This window comes from Dendropsophus ebraccatus, chromosome 1, assembly GCF_027789765.1.
Source record: "Dendropsophus ebraccatus isolate aDenEbr1 chromosome 1, aDenEbr1.pat, whole genome shotgun sequence".
Classification (NCBI taxonomy): Eukaryota; Metazoa; Chordata; class Amphibia; order Anura; family Hylidae; genus Dendropsophus; species Dendropsophus ebraccatus.
Window position 1 is genome coordinate 137,920,831 of NC_091454.1, and position 12,228 is coordinate 137,933,058.

At 38.6% G+C, this 12,228-nt stretch overlaps 1 protein-coding gene across 2 annotated transcripts in view; it reads right to left on the reverse strand.

The window, feature by feature from the left end:
- The window catches only part of SND1 (staphylococcal nuclease and tudor domain containing 1), a 502,890-nt gene that overhangs the window by 185,631 nt on the left and 305,031 nt on the right, over nucleotides 1-12,228 (reverse strand). For both annotated transcript variants that reach the window (XM_069979511.1, XM_069979502.1), the window contains exon 16: nucleotides 289-398. In XM_069979511.1, coding sequence (XP_069835612.1) covers nucleotides 289-398 — 110 coding nt within the window. The remainder of the gene's footprint in view (nucleotides 1-288; nucleotides 399-12,228) is intronic.

Sequence of the window (12,228 nt, forward strand, 5' to 3'; positions counted from 1 at the left end):
CCCCAGAAGGAAAATAGCTTAATCTTAACTGCCACCTATTTAAAGTGTACATGTTATGTCAAAAGTTTTGATTGGCCCGGGTCTAAGCGATTAGACCCATAAGGAGTAAGGACCACAGAGCGGGGAGAGGACCACAACTGCAGAGCTCCTCCCTGCAGTGAGGCTATTAATAAGTCCCTTTTTTTTTTTTTTTTATTCAGACTGGAGAGTGGACGCTAGAAGACACTATATTTGCAAATAAACAAACCATAAACTAAACATAGACAGAAGGCAAAATGGGTACCATACCTCTCTCTGCAGTACTAGCTCCTTTGTGTACATCATGGCTTCCTCACTGAAAGGCTCCCCTTCCTGAAGACCACCAGGAATATTTCTAGCGCCTCTTGGACATTCAATGCCTAAGGGATTTAACAAAACACACCTGTTAAAATACTTAAGAGTTTTAACACAAATTTATCTCAACAGCAAAAAAAAAACCTATTGGACAAGGAAGCATTAGAAAACTATATATTTATAGTAACAGCAATAAAACTATTTAGAAATTGGAGATTTGACACAAAAACAATGCCAGCTGGCAATAGCCTGCTACCAAATCACATACTCAAAGCTGGTTCCAACATGGATTTCAATACATTACGTGTTTATGGAGAAATAATGACGATATTCAAAAATATGGTGTCAAAAATACTTCATATTACCAACTAATAAAAAAAAAAAACATTAAGACAAAAACACTTTTAATTACATTGTTTTTATTGTCGCTTTGTTGTGAAGATTCTAAACATTAAATTGGATTTGTTAGATTGGTTCTAATTTGAGATAATTGATTCATCTAATGGTGCGTTTACAAAGAGAGATTTATCTAACAGATTTTTTAAACCAAAGCCAGGAATGGATTTGAAAAGAGGAGAAATCTTAGTCTTTCCTTTATGACCTGTTATCTTTTTTTAATCTGGTCCTGCTTTTGGCTTCAAAGATCTGTCAGATAAATCTGTCTGTGTAAACGCACCCTTAAGGGGAAAAAAAATTATTTGTCTCACATCAAGCGGAAGAAGTCTCAGATGATGCAAAAACTGTAAACCTGTAAATACCTAATGGCATCTTATTTGGTACAATATCAGAACAAGATAAGCTGATTGAGATAACCACAATTAATGGAGAAGCGCCACTGCTTTGACGTGGGTCATCAGAGCAATCATGTTGGAGGTTCTAGCAGTAATCTACCATTATGTTTCTGTTTTATCTGCCCTAAAGCAGATGAATCACCTTGACGTCCTGTTGGAACACATCCTTTCTAAAGCCAACAAGACTTGGAGCTTGCTATGGAGAAATAGTAGCATTTATACTTCTATGGATGGGTAGCATGTTTGGCCCAGTGTCCATCATTATCTGCAGACTCTTTAACATCATTGTTTCTGTGAAATGCATATGAAATGTCTGTGAAATGCATATCTTATGGTGTGTTTACAAAGATTTGAAAGATTTTTGAAGCCAAAGCCGAAAATGGATTTGAAAAGAGGAGAAATCTCAGTCTTTCCTTTATAACTTGTTCCCTGTTTATAGTCTGTTCCTGGCTTTGGCTGCAAAAACATGTCTGATAAATCTCTGTGTAAACACACTATTTGCATATTGTATTTCCCAGGGAGCAATGCACCTAGGAATTCACTGTTTTGAGCTATTTAACCAGCAGCCTACAGTGTTTTTGTTGGCTGGTCTCCCTGAGATCAGTGTTCTGTTTACCATATTTATCAAAATATCATGTGATTACTTGTTATCTTTCAGAGACAGAAATGTGTCCAAAAAAAAAAAGCTTTTTTTATTATTATTATTTTTTAAATCTCGATGGCTTTATATACTTGCCTAATAGTGCTTCCAGGCTCTGGGTTGGCACGTGGATATGCTTGCTGGGGCATGACACTACTTAGCACTGATTGAATAAGAAGGCATATCCACATGCCAACTCCAAACCTGGGCACGAGACAATGAGGCTTCATGTAAATGGTAGGTTATACTGAGGATTCAGGTTGTTTTACGTTTTACTAGCTAAGCAAAATTTGTGTAAAATAAATCCACTTTAAAACACCAACCTGCATCAGGTCACCTTTAAAACAACTTTTACACAGACAAATGTAAAGAAAGAATGAAGACATAAGTATTTTGTGTGAGTGCCTGTTTTATGTATGTTCACAACACATTAATTCCAACAGCAAACATTAAGGTAGATGGTCTATCAAAGCATGAGTACAAGAAATAAACAATTCTTGTTGTGCCTCATATAAACTAACAGTACATCCGTACTCCTTAATAGCCTGCACGACAATCATTCTCTGGACATTAACATTGCATTTCTCGACAACCATCACATCAAGGTGACTATTCTTTAGCAATAAATAACATTAACATGAGAGATTTTATTTTAATTTGCCATTACTAATGCCACTGAATAGATATCAGCAATCGATTAATCCTATTCTATAATGAGATTGGCACGTTATTAATTTATATTTTATATATTTTTACAAGAGCACATGAAAAGAATGTCATTGATTTATGTTTTAGCCTTTGGAGAATATGACAGATAATTTAAAGGTCAGGGAGGGGGTGAGAACAACGCAGCTGTTCCAAGTACAGTACAAGTATACATTTTGTAGCTACAATTTAAATGCATTACACAAAAAATAACACCAAGAATGAAAAGTAATATTGGAATCCTACATTTGTGAAGCAAACAAAAAAAGAGGGACAATCTGTATGGCTAGTGAAGAAGAAAAAATATGCAATAAAACAGTGTTTTTTTTTTGTTTTTTTTTTAAATATCTGGTTTTGTTTTTCATGTTACTGATAAAAGCAATGTTATATAAAAGAAATGTTAGTAATGTTTGTATGTATTTGGACATACAATTGAGAAACCCCATTGATCTTACAACCTATGGTGAATAATGAGAATATCCAGTGGCACTCATCATAAAAACACCTTTTATTAGATCCAAAACACACTTACATGCCTTGAGAAAGCGTCTTGTTATTTTCCTGTAAGCGTGTGTTAGATCTAATAAAGGTGTTTTTATGGTGAGTGCCGCTGGATATTCTCATTCTTCACAAAAGTTTGGACTGTCTTTGAGAGCTGAGCACCACCTGCACCACTTGCGAATTGAATAAGTGTCTATCACGATATTATGCCAGCATGCTGGGACCTGTAGCGCTGGTTCACAAATTATACACATTGGACTTTTTACAAGGCATTGAACTATACTTCAATCTCCAGGCACTCGATGCATTGTTGAAACCAAACACAAGTAACGTACATTACTGAAGAGGACCTGTCAGCTCTCCTCACATCTGTCTTTGTGAATCCATACATTTCCTATAAAATTATTGAGATTTTTTTTTTTATATTCATGGAAAATGTATGAACCTTGTTGGATGTTACCATTTGTCGCCACAATCTGACACTGCCTATTAGTGCTTAAACTGCCAGACTGTATAGAGGCACTAACAACTGACAAGGACAATGGCAACACAAGTATTAATTCACTCAGAGGAGCAGCACACAATTATTCTCCAGCACAGTTACTGCAGGTGGGTTACAAATATTTAGTAAGGACCCCTATAACATGGATTACAATGGTATACATGAATTTTGCTGACTACAAGATAACATGTGATCTTTATGTATTTTGGGGTGTTGAATGTAAAAATAACATCCGTTTCCTTCAGTCACGTCCAGTTTTTTCACAAAACGCTGTTTACTAGTAAACTTTTGCAGATATAATGTAACATTATAAGTATTAGAGGGCATAAAAAAAAAAAAAAAAAAAAAAAAAGTGGAGGGGAGATCCCTTCATCTCAGCCGGCCGGGCCTCAGACTCGCACTAACACTGATCCCGACTCGGCAATCTGTAGATCTGGGCTGCAGCAGCTTAGAGTAATACAGCACTGATCTAATCAATCAGTGCTGTATTATGTATTATGATAGATCAGTGCAGTTGTATGAGAATTCCCCCAGGGGGAATTTCAATTAAAGGAAAAGTCCAGTGAAAATTTTTATTAAAGTATTGTATTGCCCCCCCAAAAGATATACAAATCACCAATATACACTTATTACAGGAAATACACACAAAGGGGGAGATTTACTAAGGAGTCTAATATGTGCAACTATTCTAATGGGGATTGGTGTGTATTTTGTTCCAATAGCCTGTGACTGATTCATTAAAGGAGACGTCCGGCCAAAAGTATTTTTTAATATGTTTTTACTTATGGAAAGTTTGACAAATTTCTAATGCACATTAATTATGGGAAATGCACATATACTGCTATTTCCCTTAATTTATTAGATCATGGAGTATTAGAGTTCTCTCAGAAACTGTGACGTCACAACGAAGGGTGTAATTCCTATGGAGTGTCCAGCAGGGGGCGCACTATATATAGAAGTCAATGAGTACCATTGACTTCTATATAAAGTGCGCCCCTGCTGGACACTCTATTGAATCAATGGATGTGTATGTAAAAATGGTATGTACAGTATGTTTTGATTGCTCCCCAAAGTATCCCATAAATGTATTCAATGAATACATTTGGAGTGCACCGAGCAGGGAGTAAGAGAGGTGCCTGTGCACCTACCTCCCCCCTCCCTCCCACAAAGTACTACTCCTCCCATCATCTGCTCATAGTATGAGCAGATAATGGTGGAGTAGTACCTGTGCTATCCCCATCACATTGCCGCCCGCGCCGCTCCTCACACAAGGGCCACTCCTCACACTATCCCGCCGCTGACTCCCCACCGCGCCAGCCCTCCCCTGCCCGCAGGGAGGCCTGGGACACCAGGAAGCACCCGGAGCGCTGTGTTCCCGGGGTGGGGGAGGGCTGAAGCAGCCGGCATGCAGTGCGGACCGGTAGCCGGAATGTAGGAGCGGCGCGGGTGGCGGGAATGTGATGGGGATAGCAGGTACTACTCCCCCATTATTTGCTCATACTATGAGCAGATGATGGCAGGAGTAGTACTGTGTATATGTGCCCAGCTCCGAGCAGTGAGGGAGGGGGGAGGTAGATGCACAGGCACACCTCTCCCTCCCTGCTCGGTGCCCTTCAAATGTATTCATTGAATACATTTATGGGATACTTTGGGGAGCAAGGACACTTGCTCCCCAAAGTATTCCATAAATGTATTCAATCAAAACGCACTGTACATAACATTTTTACATACACATCCATTGATTCAATAGAGTGTCCAGCAAGGGCGCACTATATATAGAAGTCAATGGTACTCATTGACACATACACACATATATACATTATATATATATATATATATATATATATATATATATATATATATATATATATATAGTGTGCCCCTGCTGTTATCTAACTTTCCATAAGTAATAACATATTAAAAAATACTTTTGGCCGGACTTCTCCTTTAAAATGTGGCACTGCCATGGTAAATGTAGCACTGCCATAGTAAATGTATCTAATTAAAAAGGCGCAAATCATATATTGGGTGCTAATCCCAGATTATGCGAACTTTTGGGTGAATACTAAACAGGCAGATAACAAAAAAGTTGTATCTGAAAAAATATTCACCTGTCAAATACTGGTTCATAAATAGAACTTAGACCAAAAATGTGTGAAAAATACAATTATTCACTGACAATTAGGTGCAAAACCCTTGATAAATGTCCCCCAAAGTGCTTTTTCCCTGCACTTACTACTGCATCAAGGCTTCACTTCCTGGATAACATGTTGATGTCACGACCCAACTCCCAGAGCTGTGCGGGCTGTGGCTGCTGGAGAGGATGATGGCAGGGGGACACTGAGGGACACAGGGCACTGGAGGGACACTGAGCACCCCCTGCCATTATCCTCTCCAGCAGCCACAAGCTCATTGGTCAGATAATCAGGTAATTTTGACCCATCAAAAGTGATCTTGTGTAACAAGGAACTTGTAGCAGAATTATCGCCGCAAATGGACACACAAACAATGCAGCAGCCCTGTAATAGGCTTTATAAATGCACTGATTTACAGTGAGAATCTGGCTGTTTAATAGAAACCTAGATTATGCACGTGAGCAATGCCATTTCATGAATGGCTGTGTGTGGGGGGTAATATTCAGCATACCAGCGGAAAAGGTTTCCAGTGTATACCTCAGCAGGGCTGAACGTAGTCTACCAATGACTACATACTCTGTTTCTTAGTGTATACTTCTTTTGTGGGACTCAAAACGCAGTAGTTCTTGCTTCCAAGATCCACAAAACAGAAGTATACGTTTGAGCATAGTATACTGATGACCACCATTAGTCTGTTTCCATTGCATTAAAGGTATTATCCAGGATTACAAAACATGGCTGTTTCCTTCCAAAAACAACATCCCTCTTGTTCTCAGTTTGGGTGTGGTTTTTTAGCCCAGTTTTAGTGAAGTGAATGGAACTGAATTATAATACCACACACCACCTGGGGACAATAAATTGTAAATAGCTGTGTTTTTTTTCTAATCCTGGATAACCCCCTTTAGAAGGGAAGGAGGCCACCACAGTCTATACTGACAAACCGTTCTCCCAGTATGATGACAAATACAACACAGAAAACTTTTGTAAGGTGAACTCAGCCCAAGTCTAAAACGCCAGTCAGTCATAGTTTTCTTCTATTGGAAATGGAAATATAATTATGACCCTTGCTGACACTATTTGCCCTGACTTTGATATGTCCATATTGTCATTTTGTTAATATACATTATGTATACTAAGGAATTGTTTATGCATTTACATAATCAAATGTCTAGTATCATTTTAGTATGAGCAATAGGACCTGTCTATAACACATGAATTCTCTAGAGCAGTGCTTCTCAATTCCAGTCCTCAGGCCTCCCCAACAGGTCATGTTTTGAGGATATCCTTAGTATTTCACAGGTGATATAATTATACTCAGTGCATCAGGTATTCTCACAGCTGTTCCTTGTATGGGATATCCTCAAAACAGGACCTGTTGGTGAGGACTGGAATTGAGAAGCACTGCTCTAGATACAAAAGAGGGGAAATAAACATTTAGGGTACAAACCCACACACCGTATACACAGCAGATACGCAACAAATACACAGCAGATTTGTTGGTACAGATTTGATGCTGTGTTCAGTTATTTAGATATAATCTGCTGCGTTTTTGCTGCGTATTTGCTGCGTATCGCGTCAGTAAATACGCTGCTTATACGGTGTGTGGGTTTATATCCTTAAATAGTATAAGGATCCTGTTCCTTTTTACGAAAACAGCCCTTATAGCATGTAACATGATGATCCAGGGAACGGGATTGTAAGACCGTTACAGCCTTCAAACAAATATATCCAATAAAGTCTAATGGTACTTTTACACGGAGCGATAATTCGCCCGATCGCACGATTAACGATTTTGAATGACTGATGTTATTTTTATAACGATCAGCGTTTAGACAGAACGATACATCGTACAGAAAAATCGTTATGCGATCGCTTAAGCCTATCTCACACATAGGTGAAATCGTTGAAAGACTGTTTACACCGAACGATCTGCGAATTTTTTGCGAACGACCAACGATAATTTGAGAAAATGTTGAAAGATCAAAATGAACGATTTCTCGCTCGTGATTTGATCGTTCGCTGCGTTTACACGTACAATTATTCGAATTCGATCGTTATCGTGCAAAAACGAACGATAAATCGTTCCGTGTAAAAGGTCCATAGGACTATGTCTCCACACCAAAATACTGTGTGGGAACACAGCCTAAAAGTTGCGTGGAAGGCTACCTATCAAGCAGTAATCCATTCCACACACTTATATGACCAGGCCAGCAAGTACACGAAGATCCCAATTTCAGCTTTTAGATGTTACCAGCTCCATGTCACTGTGATATCATAAGCATTGAAATAAAAAGAAATAAGGGGTACATTCTGTGAACAGTTGTCCAAATTATTTAGGCACTATAAACAGTAATACAATAAGTTTGCTACTAATGCTGTTCAGCAGTACTGTATCTCAAATATCAGCATTTCAATTGGAAGGTAACTTATTTAGAAGTGGATTACAGACATAGCATTAATCACTGGCTGCAGATTGGAAATCATCAACAGGCTGAAGACAAATGGCCTTCTATTAGGCAACTGTTTACAATCTTTAAAGACAAATCCCCTGCTTTCTACCCATGTCATTTGTTACATACCATTTACTTTAGAGAAATCCTTGTGCATTTACTCAACTCCGTTCATCAAATCTACACTATACTTTAGTTATACTGTGCACTTTCAGAATGTAAAAAAAAAATAAAACAAATACATTCTTGAGATTGGTGGGGTTCCTGGCATATAGACAAAGCAATCAACTTGTTATCCTCTATTCTTTTATTGACATGGTTGTTTCTTTCCAAATCATGTCCAATCAATGGAGTTTACCAAAGGTGACTCCAATATCTCTAAGATGATCAAGAGAAATAGGAGGCACCCAGGTATAAAATATTTAAAATTTTCCTTCACAATAAATTATTTTCAAATTTCCATATTGAGAGCAGAATGATTTGGGGGGGAGGATTTTTCTTTTATTTTAGCAAGAGGGTCACATGCTCCTCCATGTCAGCCATCTTATGGACAGATTCACCACAAACCAGTGCAGTCTGGCTTGGAGGAGGGGAGTCTGATATTAGCTCTATGAGGTACCCAGGGAGCTGCTGTCAGAAAGTGCGAGTACACTTACTAATACTGTACACTAAACTATTTTACGATAAAATTGGCGACCCCTTTAAGCTATGCAACAGCACGTCTTAACATACAGTACATTTCACAAAACATGGCTGGCTGAGCATGTAACGCTCAATAGACTCAGGAGGTAATGGCTGCCTAGACTCCACAGACTGAGAACACATGTCATGACATGGGCTATGATGCAGATATTAATTTAAGTAAATAAACATCAAATATGCTGTACGTGTCAATGGACTCTTAAGGAAAAAAGAAGACCTAGGTCCTCGCTCCACAATGTACAAAATGTACAAAGGATTAGGAAGGGGAAAGAGTGTTTTACATCAAAATAAAACATTGGCAATATGAAACAGATTGTGGCATTGTGCCAATTAATATTTTATGTTAAGAAAATAGACAAACTTTGCATTTTTGTGGGTTTAATTAGCTAGTATGATTTGGGTATCGAGAAGGTAATACTGAGAGGTAATACTAAACCTGGTATCTTTTCTAGTTCAGACAAAGTTATACTGAAAGGAGCCTAAATTTCTATATAACTCTATGGTGATCAGTCAGGATGTTGTAGATGTAATATATGGAAGCTAAAACAAAGCCAGGCTAAGGCTGGGTTCATATGCGACATTTTGGTCAAGATTTTGAGCCAATACCAGGAGTGAAACTATATAATGGTACGATTTGCACTTTGTGTGTGTTGTTGACCCACTCCTTGTTTAGGCTAAAATTCCTGTCAAAATGCAACATCTGAAATCGGCATGTAACAAACTATCCTAAACTCTCATTGTTGTAAGAACCAGAATTCTGATTGCAGCTGTGGATGAGACTGAAGAGGAAGACGTTATGGAACATAATATCTACACAAGAAACTTTAAGGCCCTAAATCCAATCTTTTATGCAAAGCTAAACTATGAAATGTTGCTCTGAAGTGCAGACCAACTTTATGAAGAAACCCAAACATAGAAGTGTACAAAGATGCATACAATTCAACACAGAGATGTTGAATGCATAAGTCATCTGTTTCTCCCAAACAATGTAAGAGCCTGAGATGTGGCCCATGCTTGTTTTTACACAGAGGAGAATTGCTGTTTGCTGTACACAGAGAATAAATGATCATTATACACTAATGAGCTGCAAATGCAGCAACACACAAGCTATTTAGAGCCTTTCTGAATCAACCTCTGCAGCATCAACTGGACATCACAGAACCCAGTAACTACCTCATACTAGCTTCAAGACTCTTATTAGTATGATGCTAATGGTAATGGCAAGAGGGAGAAGAACAATGTCTTCTTCTATGCAACATAACCTTGTCATATGCTAGGCTCCATACTAATGTGCTCTTGCCTAGCAGGCTTACTAATAATTATGCCAAAGTAACACAAACCTTAGTAAGGTCACTTTCGAAAAGCAGCATCTTGCACTAGCATTTGAAAGCTAGAACCAGGAGTGAACCACACGCAAGAGAAAACTGTCCATACCTCCCCTAAGTTTTGAACATACGCCTCCTTTTCGTTTACAAATACTGGAGCAAATTACTGACAAAAATACAGCTATGGGGGGTGGCCTAAGGCTGGTGTAGACACTTGTAATATGGCCACAAGTCCAGATCCAATTGCGTATCATTAGTATATTGTCAGCATGGGACATTAGACCTATGGTTAGGCTGGGGCTTAAAATATGACCAGTAGGGATGGTCCGAACCTCCCAAGGTTCGAGTTTGTACGAACCCGAACTCTCTGCAATGATTCCTGCTGTCTGCCCGCTCCGTGGAGAGGGTGGATACAGCGGGAGCACCACCTGGAAAACTGGCATACAGCCATACGAACCCGAACCTCGGCAGGTTCGGGCCATCCTTAATGACCATATTTTGATTAAATGAGACTAGTCTAGGTAGAGGCTTTGTCAGATAAGTACCCATAAATATTACAAGTTAGTACTACAACTATGAGGAGTAGAAGAATCTGGTAACTAATTTGTCTTGCATCCAATTTTATATACTGTTAATGGCTCCAGGCTACCCTAAGAAAAAGGCATTTGGCTAAGGTATGGTGGAGTCAATACAGTAAAAGGCTTTTCTCTTCCATCTCTTGCTGAACAAGTCATACAAAGCTGTCAGTCAGCCAAGCAGTTCTGGGCATCAGAGATATAATTTGTTGACTTGCCACTTAGAAATCATGTGATGAGCCACAGATTTAACAATGACAGAGGTAATACTGAAGGAGGGAGGGAGCCCGTTTTATTACTTAATTGGCTCAGAGAAAGGGAGTCCTTCTGGGAGATTGGAAGGAATGTCACCTTAGTGAAATGGACAGCAAACCTTCATGCAGAGATTTAATGCATGTTAACCCTGAAGCAGCCACAACTGTTTAATTCAGCATTTAAATGAGCCATATTCTGACAGATTGAATATTCATATACTAGTACAGCTAATGTGTACAACTATGACTAATGTGCCAGCTCATGTACAAATTCAATTCCTATGGCTGCATGTTTTAAATTAATCTCTCAGGCCTTCATCTTTTAGTAAATATGTAACCAAACAGCTTTACCATTTATAGAGCAATGCATTAGAAAAAAAAGGTTATGAAAACCATTGTTTACATAAAATGCTGGTAAATTCCCATTTAGGAGCATTTTAAAAAGGTGAAATGTGATAAAAACGCTTGCAGCTACTCAGTCGATATACCCCCTCCTCTTGTCGCCCTACATCCATATAGAATGCTCTGCACGCTAAATGTCAGTGGTTCACTAGCACCTGAATTTTAAAGGGGGGGGGGGGATAAGCTATTCTCAGCTGAAAGATGACACACAGAATGGATGCATCCACAGCAAACACTGTTTCAGGGAAAAATTGGTTCTTTTTGCTATATACGGTCAGGAAAATCACCCCAAACAAAAACTGGTGCAAGATCTAAAAGATTGGTCACTTAAAGGGGGGTATACAGCAAGATACACTTGTGTGTCAGTGAGGGTACCTTATGTAACTACCATTACTCAATTAGCCGTAGGTTTCCTGTGCAGTGACTTTGATGAGGCCATCCAGGCTTAGAGCACCTCTCTTTAGCTTGGGTGTGGTTTTGCAGCTCAGTTCCATTTAAGTGAACCTGAGACAAATGTGTTTTTTTTTTTTTTTTTTTTTCCCAATAAAAGCAACTGTGCTTTTTATAATCCTGGATAACCTTTTTAAGGGGAAGGTGTCATCAGAAAATGGGGCCTATTGTTTAAATCATGTTTTTATTTAAAACATATTTCTTAATAAACAGCCCTATAGAATGACCTATTCAAAGGTCAGCACATAAGCTCAGTACTGTTTTTAATTTATCTCAAGAGGACAGGTCACGTCTATGTCCATGGGGCTTAACGAAAAGCATATTACTAGATGCTGTAAAAAAACAAACGAATCCCATATCATTATACTCAAAAGACAGAAACAGCTTAGAAAAAAAATGAACATGTTTTCGTATCTAGCTCTAATGAGTAAAAGAAAATCTAGGACACATGTTCTCCAAGTCT